A 17,998-nucleotide genomic window follows, 5' to 3' on the forward strand; every position below is an offset into this window, starting at 1 on the left:
GTCTCTCTTATTCATATTCCAGTCTCGTATTGAAATCAATGTATGGTTGCTAGGGTAATTTAGCAACCATATTGATGAAATAAAAAACTGGAGAATTGCTAAATGAAAAGCTAAATAACTCAAAAACCACACATTATAAAAAATAAAAACCAACTGCAAATTGTCTCAGAATATCACTCTCTACGTCATACTAAAAGTTCATTTAAAGGTGAACAACCCCATTAAGTATTCCTAGCTAGTTGATTGAAGATTGAGGCAAATCGCTTTCCATGTAATGTACATGTCAGCAATGCATGCTACTAAGGTCATTACTGATGTTTCTGGAAATGTTGGACAATACCGTTCTAAGGTATATGTGTTATCTTGTCTGTCTAATTATTTATCCCCACTACAGATAGGATAGTGTAGGGTAAAATACTTTTCTACAAATTTACTCAAAATTAGTTTAGTATACCAACAATCTAATTAGCTTTTGTGCACACAGGTGTGCTCTCTAAAGGTCGAGTGCGTTGCCCATGGCATGGAGCATGCTTTAATATCGCAACGGGTGACATAGAGGATTTCCCAGGATTGGATGGTCTGCCGAAATTTCAGGTACTCAGCTGGCTCATGCAAAATTATTCAACAAACAGCACGTTAATTTGTGGAACTGTAGCTTTCTTATAATCATTATCTATGATGATAAATATTAGGTGTGTACCAGATTATTAGGATTACTGGAAGCAAAGAAAATGATACAGTGCGCCAACTAATGAAGTCATTAAAAGGTTACCAAACTCAATAGTACTGCATTTTCCATTGGTGCTTACCTAATGGAAATATTTATAAATGCAGATATTTCTACAGATTCCCACTTGTTATCTCAGACCGTATTTCTTTCTGCCTCCAACAACCTGCTTGCTTCTCCCAAATCTCTCTTACAACCAAAAGACCTCACAAAAGCATATTTACAAATGCAAGTGAAAAGCACTAAGTCACAAAAATGATTCACAAATGTATTTGTACCCATACAAGCTCCCAGTAACTCAATCAATCAGAACCAAGTATATAGGAGAGATATTGGAGTGAATTCACCAAAAATGAAGATTCCCTTCAACACTGACAATTTACTAAAAGGAAAATACAACTACTTTGCAGTAGTGAAAATTTTATAGAGAATTTTCCCCACTACAATTGTATGGGGAAAATATACTGGCAGATTTGACAGAGAATTTACACTAGGAGAAAATTGACCATATTTCTCTTGAAAAAGTGTACTTACGATTTTTAGTAAATATTAGAAGTGAACTTTGACGATGTAAGATGAGGAGAATTTCGCACTAGTAAATATGCCCCATCATCCTTAGTTGCCAGGTATACTTGCTCCCAATTGGCTCCTTCTGCACAGGGAAGACAGAGTGACTGGAGACCAATTGGATTTCTTGAACATTGTGAGCAGAGCTAGTGAAGTTAACCAGACCATTTAGCTAGATACAAACCTAGATTACTTTTAGGCATTCTAGAATTCTCTTAAATTTACGGTATGGCTTTACATCAACTTGTAAAGGTGAGGTTCATCAATCATTTACTTATTTCAGACAGTAGAAGTAAATTTTACCTATGCATGTATTTCTATATGGGAGAGCTGCAGATCTTAAAGTGGTCATTAATAGATAGTGTTGCTCTTGTTGTTGCATGAGGAGGATTACTCAAAAGTGCAAGGAGCTTGTACGGGCACAAGTACCTTTTAAGAATGGAGTCAGTGAGTGATATTGCACCTTCACGTGCTTCAAAATGAGCCTTGTATTTCCAAATTTCTAACAAAACTGTTCTGTTTCTGATGTAGGTCAAAATTGAGAAAGAGAGAGTGTATATTCGGGCAAGTAAACAGGTAAGTGGATAATTTGACAACTGCATCTAGAATTAATTTTTTCTGTTGTTGCACACAGTGCATTGGAATAAGCCTCCTTGTTTCAAAATTACTTATAAATTGGAAAAAATTTAAAGCTTTACAGAGTTAGCCCTAATTGTATTCCTTAATTCATATACAGCAAACTCTAGACTTCAAAGGGGTGGTTCACCTTTAAGTTAATTTTCAGTATGTTATAGATTGGCCAATCCTAAACAACTTTCCAATTGGTCTTCATTATTTATTTTCTATAGTCTTTTAATTATTTACTGTCTTCTTCTAACTCTTTCCAGCATTCAAATGGGGGTCACTGACATCTTAAAATCAAATGCTTTGTAAGGCTACACATATATTGTTATAGCTTTTTATTACTCATCTTTCTATTCAGGCCTCTCCTATTCATATTCATAGTCTATTATTCAAATTAGTGCATGGGTTCTAGGGTAATTTGGACCCTAGCAACCAGATTGCTGAAATTGCAAACTGAAGAGCTGCTGTATAAAACGCTAAATAACTCAAAAACCACATAAAATATAAAGTGAAAACCAATTGCAAATTGTTTCAGAATATCACTCTCTACATCATACTAAATGTTAACTCAAAAGTGAACCACCCCTTTAATATTTATTACTATAGGTGTAATATCTAGTGCTGAAATTAAGTGGCAGGTACAAATGGCACATAATATGCCAACAATATTTATCTGTTTTTCTACCTAAATGCATTTATTGTTGCACCACGTCTGGAAACATATTATAATTATAGGTGCAATATGTAAATGATGGTTCAAGTGGTAGATTATTTTGAATTCTGGTGTATGGAAGTGAATGCCTACATGGAGACAAAATACCTCATGTTTATTCTACAATCCATAGTGTATCAAAATACTGTGTGATTTTTAAGTGCACAATTCTCTTATTAAATGGTGATAACATTTTTCATAATCATGCATATGTTTTCAGGCTCTTCTGTCACAGAGGAGGACAAAGGTTATGGCTAAATGTATAGCACTCAGCAACTACAGTACAGCAATTACCAACATCCTAATCATTGGTGCAGGTAATGATTCCGTGTGTGTTTCTTTAAAGGGATACTATCATGGGGAAAAAAATTTTTTTCAAAATGAATCAGTTAATAGTGATGCTCCAGCAGAATTCTGCACTGAAATCCATTTCTCAAAAGAGAATACAGATTTTTTTATATTCAATTTTGAAATCTGACATGGGGCTAGACATTTTGTCAATTTCCCAGCTGCCCCTGGCCACGTGACTTGTGCCTGCACTTTAGGAGAGAAATGCTTTCTGGCAGGCTGCTGTTTTTCCTTCTCAATGTAACTGAATGTGTCTTAGTGGGACATGGGTTTTTACTATTGAGTGTTGTTCTTAGATCTACCAGGCAGCTGTTATCTTGTGTTAGGGAGCTGCTATCTGGTTACCTTCCCATTGTTCTTTTGTTTGGCTGCTGGGGGGGGGAAGGGAGGGGATGATATCACTCCAACTTGCAGTACAGCAGTAAAGAGTGATTGAAGTTTATCAGAGCACAAGTCAGATGACTTGGGGCAGCTGGGAAACTGACAATATGTCTAGCCCCATGTCAGATTTCAAAATTGAATATAAAAAAATCTGTTTGCTCTTTCGAGAAATGGATTTCAGTGCAGAATTCTGCTGGAGCAGCACTACTAACCGATTCATTTTGAAAAAAATGTTTCCCCCATGACAGTATCCCTTTAATCTGAGTGTGGTTGATGTAAGAGAGACACTGTATAAAATGCATAAAATAAACAAAACATAAATATAAATGAACAGGTGTGCTATATTATTCAGTAAAATGATTTAGTTTAAGCAGACAATTTTGCTGTTTTGCAGGCCCTGCTGGGTTAGTGTGCGCTGAAACACTCAGGCAGGAGGGATTCTCAGACAGAATCGTTATGTGCACTTCAGAGAAAAACTTACCGTACGACCGTTCCAAATTAAGCAAGGTATGTGCCATTCTCTATCATACACTTTAGGAATAAATCTTTCATGAGTGTACTCTGCCTGCAATACTATTTTGAGATAGTTGCAAGACTTCTCTGAAAACAAAGAAAATAATAATCCACGCAATGGAACAGAGCTTGAAATAATACATTGTTGCTCCTGGAAATGTGGGCCTTTCTTGTTGGAGCAGGTCACTTAAAATAAAATTCATAGAATGATTATAAAAGTTGCATCATTCATGATAATGTGTCCCTTTGCATCTGGAACCATGATCGATGTGGAGCAGCAGTAAAATATTCCCTCTGTTAATTAAGCCTATAAGGGCACATTTAAAAATGCTTGACACTGATGAAGAGGAGCAACAAGGAGTAAAGCACAATTTTCCATGTAATCAATGCCTTTCCTGAGCAGGCATTAATTACTGGTTTCCAGAGCACATTACATCCTCTAGCACTGCTTCCTTAAATTATGTACAAGAGACAGACATGCTATAGGGCCTAGGTGTTGTGTATGTGCTGCAAACCCTATTAAATGCATTCTGTGCTGCTTTCTGGAAGTTTAAGCATGCACAACTTCTACGGGGCTGGAATTCATTGTGTGATTTTGCACCTTTCTCCCATTTAATAAATAGACCCTAGAGCTTTGTTCTTTATTGGACTAGCTCTATTAAAGGTGTATAAATTCACTTATAGTGATGAATCACTATTGGTATAAAATGTACTTGTTTTGAAGTGAGATAATTCAAAAAAAAGCACAACTAAACTATAATTTACCAACTGAGATTATCCTGATGTTTACAGAACGACTCTCAAAGTATCCAGGGGTTAGGCTTATTCCTATAGTTTTAATTGCACTTTATATTCTCATAAGGCATATGCTGCTATTGTTATGACTGATAGAATAAATTCTGGTTTTAGTCAATGGATTCTCAAGCAGAGCAGATTTTCCTCCGGTCCAAAGAATTTTTCCACACGTATGACATTGAAGTGCTGACAGAAACCCAGGTAACCCACAGTAATATGGAATAATTTGTCATAAATTAATTTGTTAATTTTGTAGGTTCTGCAGTTCTGATAATACTATGTTTCTACATGCATTAGATGCCTTAGATTTGAATTTGGGATCCTTATTTAATCAAAGCTAACACTATAATGCACAAAGAATATGTATTTGTAGTCAAGAGGAGCAGTGGGAACTTGTGTTCTACACGGGGGCGTAGGACATTCATTTAGTTGAGTTTTTCATTATAGCACCTCAAACATTTGCTGGTCTGATTATAACTTAGTGATTTTCTAGAAACAGCCTTGGGAAGTCCTTCAGCAGCCATTGAAATCCAGAAACCTAGCATATGTTCATCTACATATACAGTATGCTGTATATTAAACATCTTGGGCTTTAATTTATTAGTCTTCCATACGCTATATTAACATGAACATTCACCTTTGGAGCTGGATCTCTCACTTTTTACAGTATCAACATGGCAGCCATTACATTACGGGGGTTATTCATCAAAGGTCAATTTTAAAACTTTGTGAGGTTTTTCATACTATGAATGAACTCACAACTCAAATAGTTTCTAATTTAAGAAAAAACTCCAATGGAAAAAACGAGAATCAGTGAATTTGGGGTGAATTCTGCAGAAAAAAACTAGTTTTTGAGCAAAACCCACAGAAAAAAATTGTACATCATGAAGGCTGCAAACATCTTCAAATGGTTCAAGGGACCTCTGCCATTGACTACTACATGACCTCCACAAGTTTTTGGAGTATTTGTAGATTCAAGCTATTTACAGGGGTATAATAAATCTCAAAAAATTCAAGTTAAAAAAAAAAAAACTCGAAAAATTTGAGTTTTGACTAAATAATAGGGATGCACCGAATCCAGGATTCGGTTCGGGATTCAGACAGGATTTAGCCTTTTTCAGCAGGATTCGGATTCAGCCGAATCCTTCTGCCTGGCTCAACCGAATCCTAATTTGCATATGCAAATTAGGGGTGGGGAGAGAAATCCCCTGACTTTTTGTCACAAAACAAGGAAGTAAAAAATGTTTCCCCTTCCCACTTGCATATGCAAATTAGGGTTCGGATTCAGTTTGGCATTTGGCCGAATCTTTCGCAAAGAATTTGGTGGGTTCGGCCGCATCCAAAATAGTGGATTCGGTGAATTCCTGCTAAATAATAACCTTGAAAAAATTTTTTGGGTAAAATACCACTTGACCTTTGATAAATACCCCCTATGTTTCTGGTCCTTGTGGGGTATGGTAGAGTATACAAGACCTTCTCAGTTTAGATTCTGACAGATTTGCAAAGACTGCTCAGTACAGAATGAATATTTATAGACCACAATAATAGCCTGTTTACTAGCAGAGTAAGAGTAATAGTAAGAACAAAATGTACTGTATTCTCAGTTATAAATGGGCAAATATGCTAACATACTAAATGTTTCTAAATTCATTAATAATTTGCACTTGCTATGTACTTGTATTCTACTCAGAAGTGCAGCTATAGACAGATAAAAATGTATTCTTCAGAGTTACAGTGAAATTTAGGCAAAATCCATTAAAGTAAATGGGATGAAAATGGTACACGTTTAGTAAACTTGCACAAAACCCACCACAGTAAAATGGTGCAAGTACAGGTATGGGACCTGCTATACAGAATGCTCGGGGGCTGGAGTTTTTTGGGATAAGATGTCTTTCCGGAATTTGCATCTAATTACTTTAAGGGGCCCATTCATTAAGTTCGAGTGAAGGAATAGAAGAAAAAAAACATTGAATTTCGAAGTGTTTTTTTGGCTACTTCGACCATCGAATGGGCTACTTCGACCTTCGACTACGACTTCGAATCGAACGATTCAAACTAAAAATCGTTTGACTATTCGACCATTCGATAGTCGAAGTACTGTCTCTTTAAGAAAAAACTTCGACCCCCTAGTTTGCCACCTAAAAGCTACCAAACGCAATGTTAGCCTATGGGGAAGGTCCCCATAGGCTTGGCTAACTTTTTTTGGTTGAATGATAATCCTTAGATCGTTGGATTAAAATCCTTCGAATCATTCGATTCGAAGGATTTAATCGTTCGATCGAACAATTATTCCTTCGATCGTTCGATCTAAGTATTTGCGCAAAATCCTTCGACTTCGATATTCGAAGTCAAAGGATTTTCATTCCCCAGTCGAATATCGAGGGTTAATTAACCCTCGATATTCGACCCTTGATGCATTTGCCCCTTAATCTAGTATAACACCTTTTAAACATGGGTTTACCCTCAGTAAGGGTTATACTGTATAAACCTTGAGATATACTGTTTATTGGGATGGCGTATAAGATACTGTTTTATTTTTACAGGGAAAATTTTTTAATTATTTGATTAAAATTCAGTCTATGGCAGATAGACTTCCAGTAATTTGGAGCTTTCTGGATAAAGGGATTCCATTGCATCCTATAGTCATACCCCACTGTAATGTATTTTTTTGGAATTGTCTTTATTGCCACAATTGCTAGTTATAACATGATTGCTGTACTGTGCAGGGTACTATTCTTTGCCTACTTATAGAACTTCCTTGAAGGAATCAAAAGTCACCTTCTGTAGGAATATTTTTTCAGGTTGTCAGTGTGGATACGAAAAACAAAATAGTGATGTTTAAGGATGGATTCCGAATGGAATACAACAAGCTTCTGATTGCCACTGGGAGCACGTAAGTTTATGTTTACAGATAAATTTACTGTATATAGAATTATCATGAAAGCTTTTTTTGAAGCTCTTTACTTGAAACTATGCACAAATCCAATTTGCAATATAATAACTGGCTAATGAAGAACATTACACTGTGAGAGACAAATTTGCCTTCCAGTTTACAGCTTTTATTACATTCACCTACTTACCTTAACTTTGCCTACTTTTAGAATTGCCTGCACACTGCCGTAGCGCCAATCTTCTTTGTGTAACTTGTGCAAATAAGATTAAGGAGCACTCTCCCTTTGGGTTGCTTTAATTGTTTTTAATAAGTGTTTGTTATAGTTTTAGTGCAGAAGTTGGAAACGGCTGCAACTTTGCACAAGTTAAGATAAGTTATAACAAGAACTCATCTTAACTTGAGCAAAGCTGTTGCCATTTCGATTAACTTGGGCAAAGCTACAGCCATGTCATGTTTTTTATGTTAAAGTTTTCAGAATTCAGTAGCAATGGAGTTCTAACCACTTGAAGATGCTTCTTTTACTTCTCTCTCTGTATCTTTCAAGTGCACATTTTGTCATTAGAGCATTACTTTCAAGCTTACAAGTTATAAAGTTACATTTTGTAAAGCTGAACCATGTTTCGGTCTTTCCTTATTGTTATGCTCTCTTGTCATTAGAATTTAATAACCAGCGATCTTTTAATCTATATATACTACCCATAATAATGGCATTAAATAGTCAATTTATTTTACAGGCCAAAAACACTGACATGTAAAGGCAAAGAACTGGATAATGTAATAACTATCCGAACACCAGAAGATGCCAATAAAGTGGTGAGGTTGGCTAGCAGCAAGAATGCAGTGATTGTGGGAGCATCATTTTTAGGTAACTTAACTCCACAGTCCTAATCTGATTTTTCATGTAACATTTTTTTTGTTATATACTGTAGTTTATACCTACTTAATAGTTTCAGACAACATTCTAAATTAACACTAAGACAGTTGTTTGGGTTCTCGCCATGGTGATTGTGAAGTATTTTTGGAAAAGTTCTTAAAGGTGCAGTAACACCAAAAAACTTAAATGTTGTAAAGTAATCAAAATATACAGTTGCCTTGCATTGGTAAAAGTTATGTGTTTGCTTGAGAAAGACTACTATAGTTTATAGAAATAGGTTGCTGTATTGCCATGGGCAACCATTCAAACTGAAAAAGGAGAAAAGGCACAGGTCCATAGGACTTGATTGATTATTGTCATCCATACCTTCTTCCAGTACAGGTATGCGATCTGTTATCCAAGAAAGCTCTGAATTAGGGGAAGGCCATCTTCCATAGACTCTTGTGAGTGATCATGGGACCAAGATCCTCATTATGCAGCCAATACTGTTTGTGTAATTTGATGCACAGGACGTCATATCAACAACATATCATTACTATGGCCAGTACAACAGATTCAGCTTTCCACTCATTTACTTTGTGCTCCACAAGCTGCAAGTGAGATGTTTTACAATGGGTTATATAAATTCCCTGCAACTGCTGCCATAGGCAAAAAGCAGACAGCTTGCTTATCTTATCTCAGCTGTTGCAAAAACCTGATTACAAAAAATTCCACTTTAATAATATGGACTGCACAGAAGTTGGATCCTCATAATAGTGAGCAGCCCCATACACAGATTACCAGCCACAAGCCATTAAACAAGTTGAATCAATAATGTCTGCTGGATTTTCATTACTGTGATGTTGGTTGATCCGAAATCAAAGATCAGTTGACCTTACCTAATCAGAATAGGACTTCATAGTCTGACAAAATGTATATTGTGATCTACCAGTCGATCATGAGCTGGTGTCCATTGTTGTAGAAATTCAGCTACTGGAGATCACTTGAGGTGAAAGATAAAGTTAATTTGACAAGAGCTCCACAAAGAGTCAGAATCCCAATCCAAGGGATCACAGAGTTTTATAGATATGAGAACATACGTGTGTTAAAGGGAGTTACCGGTAGGAGAGCGTAGAGATATCGCTTCCTAGCACAGAAAAACAAAGAACTGCTCCTATAGCCAATCAGGTGGTTCTGCTTTAAGGTCAGGGTGCTAGTAACAAAAGCTAGCTTGAGAACAGAATCCATCCAAGTCTGGGGGGCGCCTGGGGGAAGCTGCATACACAAAATTATATTCTTCCTCACCAGTTAATCTGACAAAGGATCACAATATGACAAATTTTGCTAAAACACACTGTTAAATAATGGGAACCCCTGTCCTATACTGCTTATTTCTGTCAAAAATACCTACTGGATTGTATCATATGCCGTTTCTTCTTTTACCACCAGGTACTTGAGAATTGCAAAATGCAAGATTTTCCCTTTCACCTGAATGTTTTGTTAGGCTTTGTGTTGTACAGGAGCTATCTTTGTACATATCAATATTTATAACTGACACTCATCCTCAGGTATGGAAGTTGCAGCCTATCTGTGTGAAAAAGCTCATTCTGTCTCAGTGGTTGAACTGGAAAATATACCCTTCAAGAAATTTTTAGGCGAAAAAGTTGGTCTTGCAATCATGAAGGTAACTCTTTGTTTTAAGAAGACGAATCACATCCTTTTATGCAAATTATATCTTAAATTCATTTAATAACTTTAATAAACTTATCAGCTAAGTTCTGGTTTTATTGGTGAGCTCACAAAGGAACATATTTGATGTAACTAGATTAATCAGTGTTAAAATCTTCCGTTGCTATAATTGGGTGTTGGGCAATAATTACCATGAGTGTGGGGAAAACAAGTAAAATGTATTCAAGCAAATTGTGCTATTAGGATAGAGTGTAAAGTCTCAGTTATACATGTTGGTGGTCCAGTTTGTAATATTCATACTTAGACTTTGTACATTTAATAAAGTGGGCCTAGTTTATTATTTTAAGTCTTTATTACAGGGATGTACCAAATCCAGGATTCAGTTTGGGATTCGGCCAGGATTCAGCCTTTTTCAGCAGGATTGGGATTCGGCCGAATCCTTCTGCCAGGCCGAACCGAATCCGAATCCTAATTTGCATATGCAAATTAGGGGAGGGGAGGGAAATTGCGTGACTTTTTTTCACAAAACAAGGAAGTAAAAAATGTTTTCCCCTTCTCACCCCTAATTTGCATATGCAAATTAGGATTTGAATTCGGTTCCGTATTCGGCCGAATCTTTCGCGAAGGATTCGGGGGTTCGGCCGAATCCAAAATAGTGGATTTGTTGCATCCCTACTTTACTACCAATAAGCTTAATATTCTATACTTTATTTATGTAATGGAAATATAAAGAGCTGAGCTATTTTCTGCATTATCCAGTCTACCTTCTTTGATATTGTTTCTTATTCTGGGGCAGTATGTGTGCATCCTCTATTTACTGGCTGTCTGGCCACAAACCTCTTCTTCCTATAGCATCATATACAAGAAGCTAGTTAGCCTATCAGCAAGTATGCAAAGCATTAACACAAGGTTGCTGCCTTTCAATAATAGCCTGTATGGTTTTAAATGGGGCAACTCTCAAAAGCCATAGTTCCACTTACACAGAAGAAGTAAAGAATTATGAAAAAGATTTCAACGCAATTAATCATATTAAGTTATTATGTTATTTCATTTGAGAAAGGAGGGAGCAGTGTTTAAGGTTGTTTGTGCTATGTTAGGTCATTATCGGCTTACATTTTTTTTGTCAAATGGACTTAAAGATCTGGACAAACTTGAATTAGCTGCTGACACAGCTATACAATATCCTTGAACGTTTAATACATTGGGACAGATTTTCTAACCCGAGGCTCAACAACCAATAAAATCAGTTTTAATACATGGAAGAATAGAGCGGATTGGTTGCTACTAGTCCAATTTATTCAGTCCAATAATTCAGCTTTAGTGTTTTTTTGTTACTGAGTAGGAATCTTAATACTCATAATAGCACAAAAAGTTGTTATTTGTAAACCAATAAACTGCTATTCGGAATAATACTTTTGTTGGTATTACTAATATCTATAGATTGATTGGTTTTCATAGCAATTATAGTAACAGTTTTATGAGGTAAAGTAGCCTAATAAGTCATTCCACTGATACTGCAGATTGCTATTATCAGTATCTACCTGATAGTAGACTTATAATTAACCTGTCATTGATTGGATGTGTAAGGGGCATTATTTGTGTTACATAGTAAGTAGTCAGTTCATGCTTGATATATTGCCAGTAGGTGTAAAAAGAATTTGCTTGAAAAAAGTGGCAATATATCTTCCATACAGATTGTTTAGAATGTAAAAGTACAATTTTCATAAACAATGAGAAAATAAATATTGATCCAGAGCAATTGTGTGCAATATTAATGGCTTTCTAGGATTATATTAACATATATTGATGCCAAAACAGTTTATCACTAATGTTCCTTCAGCTTCAGTTGAGCATGCACTGTACTATATCATCAGTATTTCCACTGAAAACATTTAGAACTGCTCTGCTCCTTTGTTGTTGATCACAGGGTGGTTAGTAATTGGGCCAAAGAGCATAATAATGTAGCTTATTGAAAGAAGGGCTCATAAAACACATATATTTGTTTTATTTAGGTTTCACAGGAGTTTTATATAACATTTTACCAGCATCCTCAGTGTCCTCTGCAGTATAATCTAGGCTCATGGAATTAAATAACCAGAAGCTGTATAGGATTTATAAAGGCAAATGGATGTAGAGTAGCTCTGGTGTAGTTCTAGGAATCTGGGTTCAGCATGTCTGTGTTTCCCTCTGGTATCTATGGATTCCTTCCAAGATCCAAAAGATTTGAATAAGATAATTGGCTCCTGATTATTATTAACATGTGCAGTATATAAAGCGCCAAAAGGTTCTGCAATGCTGTACAATAGGTAGGTGTATATAGGTATCATATGAATTCATTGCCTGATCAAAATATATTTGTGGTTCAACTTCTATTTATAGCACATTGAGAGATTGCTAAGTGTAATAAAGGGTGCAAAGTAGACCCCATTAAAATGACTAATGCTGTGCCTACCTGCACACCATTATAGGACTGCTCTGGCAGTTGCACCTAGAATGACACATGATGCACAGCACTCTTGGAAACAAGGGAGCACATTGTTGAGCAGGTGTTATATGGAGTTCCTACTGTGAGCTCCACCTATAGGACATGGTAGGTGAAAACCCAAATAAGCCCTAGTCACTACCCACCTACTCTAATATTTGTGCCCCAAGCATTGAGTACAGATTATTCTGGTTGAAAAGCCTAGCGAATTGTAAATGGGCCCTATTATCATTGCATTTATCTATTGCTTTTTTATATAATGAAACTATCAGCGGGCAGTGTCCGTGACTCTATAGTTCATATAAAAGACCGAAGAAAGAAAAGTGCTAAATGCATTTTTTAAAAATTATTCCAGATGTTTGAAAACAACAGAGTCAAATTTTATATGCAGACAGAAGTTTCAGAACTACGAGAACAAGAAGGAAAGGTAATATTTATTGATGTGGCCTGTATGCTATGAGGAGATTCTACTATAGGTTTGTAATTTACTTTGCATGTTAACCTTTCTGTTCTTTTATTGTCTTTGTTCAGCTGAAGGAAGTGGTGCTAAAAAGTGGGAAGGTCCTTAGAGCTGATGTGTGTGTAATTGGTATAGGTAAGGTAATGTTGTTCATTTGCTAATTAAATCTAAGGAAACATATCTACTATGGTCTATAATTAACAGAATTCTATGGGCTGCATTGTACAAGCCATTGTTCCACCTTAAAGTCAGAATATCTCACTGTGAGTAGCTGGGCCTGGAGATGTCACCTAAACCATAGACGTGGAACCCTGACTTTCCCTAATAAGGGTATGCAATGATATTCCAAACTCTGGGTTGGACAATTTTCAGATTTTCTATGTCACAATGCTTTGAGGATGAGGATTATCACCTTCCTCATGTATCCTGTTGTCTTTATAATTCTAACAAAAAAAAAGAAAGAAAAGGGGACATGACCTTGTAGTCTAACAGCTGTGACATTTTCGATGGTTTGCACTTGAAAACTCTATAAATATGAGCAATTCAAGTTTTTTTACCGAAAACTTAATAGATGATATGGAAGGATGCTAACTACATGATTTTTTTTAGAAATTATATGTTTATGATTCTCTGTTTTAGGAGCAAGTCCAACAACTGGGTTTCTGAAACAAAGTGGTGTTGCCCTAGATTCCAGAGGATATATTCCAGTTAATAAGGTAATTTTAGTGTTTATATTTACTGCTCTACAGAATGACAGAATAGAAGAAATGACAACAACTTAGATACTGTAATTAAAAGGCTTTATAGACTACTGGGAATAGAGTTGAGAAATACCGATTCTGTCATAGTTGTATTGCTTCTTCAACAGACTTGAAGAAGAGATACAACTATGTTAATCAGGGATAGAACATAATAAATTGAACTTATTTATTCATTCTTCTTAATGAGTAGTGATGAGCAGTTTCGCAAATTGTGAAAATGGCAAAACATTTGCGAAATGCTTTAAAGTCAATGGGTGTCAAGTTTCTTCCACAATTTTTTACATGAGCGACAACTTTTCTTGCTCCAAATTCATTAAAGTCATTAGGAGTTTTTTCTTGTGGCAACTTTTTTGTCTCTGCTACTTTTTTGTCCAAATTCACTAAAGTCAATGGGCGTTTTTTTCTATAGGGACTTTTTTGTCCAAATGCATTAAAGTCAATGGGTGTTTTTTCTTATGGAGGCTATTTTAGTCTCAGCGACTGTATCCGTGGCAAATAATTTGCAGATGGTGAAATGAGGAATTTCGCCACAAGTTCATGGCTGGCAAAAAATGCACTCATCACTATTAATGAAGGCTTGTCTGATGATTGACTTGGCACCCAAAAAGTAATGACAGTTGCCTAGGGTATTATGGTTACATATTATAACTGGAGAGTATTTTTCTATATTTTATGCCACTTTGAAAAAAATATCCCTGCATATCATGTAGGGTTAAAAAAAGATTTATTTTTCCCATTTTAAAGGGGTGCATAGTGAACAGTTCAACCTTGAACTATGTGTTTTATATTATGTTGTATTATTAAATGGGAGTTCCACCCAAAATATTAATTTTAGTGTCTAAATATCTTAAAGTAATCTAAAAATCCTTCCAACTAATCCATGCAATCATTTTATATGCTGCCTTTGCAGAGAGCATTGCTGCTGTGCTATATTAATGACACGACTGTGGCTTCTTTCCTTCAGATGATGCAAACAAACATTCCTGGCGTCTTTGCTGCTGGAGATGTTGTTACCTTCCCACTAGCATTTCGGAACAACAAAAAGATGAATGTGCCTCACTGGCAGATGGCACACATGCAAGGTAGTTACTGATGGGTAATCCTAGTCTTGCATTAAGCAACATTCTACAATTATTTTTGCTGAGTAGGGCTGTTTTCAGTTCTGATCAGAATACACTGGTAGAGTATACTGGTTTGCTGTTTGTGGTTTAGACCTGGATCATCACTAAAAGTAGACCCTGGCTGCATTAGCAAAGTATGGACACGCCTGCTGTACACCAATTACTACATTATTACTACCTATATACTGTATGTGTGTATTATAAATAGATAAGCATGACCTTACATCAGTTTCTAAACTGACATCTGTCTGTAAACCGACAGAGGGTATACTAGATCTGCCTATTTATCAAACTAAAAAAACAGCATAATGACATCCCTATATGATCACTCGGGTTGTAAGAAATGGCAGAATTTACTTGATGCCTGGTTTTCTGCCTGAATGGTGTTAAGAAATTATAGAGTTAAATACTAAACAAAGTAAAAAAAAAAGTCGGGTCGGGAAAAAACTCTTTCCTCCAGAATGCATTGGCATTAAGTTTTCACACCTGCCCATTGCCCAAACTAACTGATATCCATAGTACAAGTACTTGTGTCATTGTGATACTTTCCCTTTAAAATCATGTACCTACCCATAAAAAGACACCTCTGAACTTTGAGATCTTATGTGAGTACATGGCTTTAGTGCTTTTTTATCTTCAAGTCTGATTAGTCTGTCCCATAAAGATAATGAGCTATATAAAGGGATAGTACAGCAGAATTATTCAGTACTGTGCCGCAGTCTGGTATCAAGAGTTCAAAAGGGAAAAGGATGCTTATCTTATTAGAGAATCCTACATTTACCTGCCATTTAAATAGACTTGAGACAGATTGTGAAACTGATAACAGCTGAATAAATTGCATATTCATCAGTTTGTTAAATGTAATGTCATACTAACCTGTACTGAAGTGATCAAGAGTTACCTTTCTCTGCACTGCCTTGTAAGGGATTTCACATCACTTTTTAATTGCTTCATTTTGCTGCCAAAAATGTATTTAAAACTATATGTGTGTAATAGGGATGCACCGAATCCACTTTTTTGGATTCGGCCGAACCCCCGAATCCTTCGTGAAAGATTCGGCCGAATACCGAACCGAATCCGAACCCTAATTTGCATATGCAAATTAGGGGTGGGAAGGGGAAAACATTTTTTACTTCCTTGTTTTCTGACAAAAAGTCATGCAATTTCCCTCACGCCCCTAATTTGCATATGCAAATTAGGATTCGGATTCGGTTCGGCTGGGCAGAAGGATTCGGCCGAATCCGAATCCTGCTGAAAAAGGCCGAATCCTGGCCGAATCCCGAACCGAATCCTGGATTCGGTGCATCCCTAGTGTGTAATAGTATATATGTAAAATGTAGCTCAAATATGTCACTAATCTATGGAGAGCTCTCTATGTAAAAGTAGATAATGTATTAGTACTTGTAAAATTGAGCTCTGTTCTGATGTATCTCTGTGGACTTCAGCTGATCCAATCCCAGCACGACAGACCCTGATTTATATTCCTTTTCACTCTTGTATACCTCCCAACTGTCCCACATTACACGGGACAGTCCCGCTTTTACCTGCCTGTCCCGCCGTCCCGGATAGCAAGTGAAGATGTCCCGCTGTTCGGATCTTCCGGCACTTCTTGCTTCTTCAGGGTTTTCTCTGGATTTTCCGGAGCGGTGGAGGGGAGCAGTTCTCCTTCGGGTTTTTCCGGCTTGCTTCTTCCGCTGACGCTGCAGATTCTCTCCTTCCAGTGTGGGTGGTGCTTAGTCAGTGATGTCAGTCTTCTCTCAGCTCTGCATCAGGACTAATGTACTGGTATAACTACCGGGAGAGCAGGGGGTGCCATTGGATCAGGGCTCGCACCACCGAAATCCCCCCTGGCAGATCGTGACCCCGCTGTAGACATTTCAGAAGCATCCACTTCCTTTATCAAACCATAAATGTCTGGTCTATATATTGCAATTTTATAGGGTATATCAAGCCACATTCTGCTGTCATATAATGCAGGCACATAGTATCTCTTACAATAATACGACTATAATGGTGTATATTTTTGTGACTGCACCGGAAACATTTGCTCTACTTTACAAAATTGTTAAATTGTTAAATGTGCCCCATTCTTTCTCTAAAGCAAAGGAGAGGATAAGCTCACAGCAGCATTTCTGCTTCATTTAATAAATCAGCTCATGATTACATTAATATGACACTTAAAGCCAATGTTCATTTTATTCTATTTTCTTTTTTCTTGTAACCATTTTTTATTATTTTCCTTCTCTTTCACAGGCCGAATAGCAGCACTAAACATGTTGGCCCAAGGCACTGAAATCAATACAGTTCCATATCTGTGGACAGCAATGTTTGGAAAAAGTATACGATATGCAGGTAAATAATTGAAATACAGGGGATTTGTTTCCACATACTTGGGTAGATTTACTGAAAGCAGGTGCCAGTTTGTGATTTAGCTGCTGCTGCCTCATTCATCATAAATAATGAGACACAGAAGAAGCAGAAGTTAAGCAGTCATGGTCAAATCCTGGACACATTATCTGAATAGATTACAGACATGGGATCACAGAAAGTATAACATGGTCTAATGGTCTTCCTATATCAAAGCAATTGAGGTTATTTGTTAACAGCAATTCAAATTATTTTGCACTAAAAATTGTTATGGGTTAAAAAGCATGAATTTCCAAATACGAACAACTTGAATCTAAAAGCTTGCAAGGTCATGTAGAAGTCAGTGGGAGCTGTTTTAGCCAAAATGTAAACTATTTATTCAATTGGAAGTTTTTCAAATTTTTCGAGCTTGTAAACTCACTAAAAATGAAAAGTAATTAAAAGTAGTAAAATTAAAAAATAAAACAGAAATCGGAGGTTTTTTTCCACCATTTTATTTATTCAAGTTTTTTTATATTCAGATTCATTAATAAATAAGTTAACATTTGTGGTTTTTTTTTAATTTTGAGTTTAGAAAAAAATCTCTAAAATTGCAAAAATACAAATTTTGATAAATATGGCCCTTAAGGGCACCTGTCACCTGAAATAGTTTCCCCCACCATAGGTATGGGGGAAACAATAGGTTTTTTTTTAATAAAATAAATG

General features: G+C 36.3%; 1 protein-coding gene across 5 annotated transcripts in view; it reads left to right on the forward strand.

The window, feature by feature from the left end:
* aifm3.L (apoptosis inducing factor, mitochondria associated 3 L homeolog) overlaps nucleotides 1–17,998 on the forward strand; it is a 64,703-nt gene that overhangs the window by 36,004 nt on the left and 10,701 nt on the right. For all 5 annotated transcript variants that reach the window (XM_041565860.1, XM_018227893.2, XM_018228055.2 and 2 more), the window contains 13 exon segments: nucleotides 485–594; nucleotides 1,826–1,870; nucleotides 2,851–2,947; nucleotides 3,754–3,866; nucleotides 4,782–4,868; nucleotides 7,469–7,560; nucleotides 8,295–8,425; nucleotides 9,982–10,097; nucleotides 12,940–13,011; nucleotides 13,116–13,179; nucleotides 13,684–13,760; nucleotides 14,770–14,887; nucleotides 17,180–17,278. In XM_041565860.1, coding sequence (XP_041421794.1) covers nucleotides 485–594; nucleotides 1,826–1,870; nucleotides 2,851–2,947; nucleotides 3,754–3,866; nucleotides 4,782–4,868; nucleotides 7,469–7,560; nucleotides 8,295–8,425; nucleotides 9,982–10,097; nucleotides 12,940–13,011; nucleotides 13,116–13,179; nucleotides 13,684–13,760; nucleotides 14,770–14,887; nucleotides 17,180–17,278 — 1,221 coding nt within the window.

Source organism: Xenopus laevis, chromosome 1L (assembly GCF_017654675.1).
Source record: "Xenopus laevis strain J_2021 chromosome 1L, Xenopus_laevis_v10.1, whole genome shotgun sequence".
NCBI lineage: Eukaryota > Metazoa > Chordata > Amphibia > Anura > Pipidae > Xenopus > Xenopus laevis.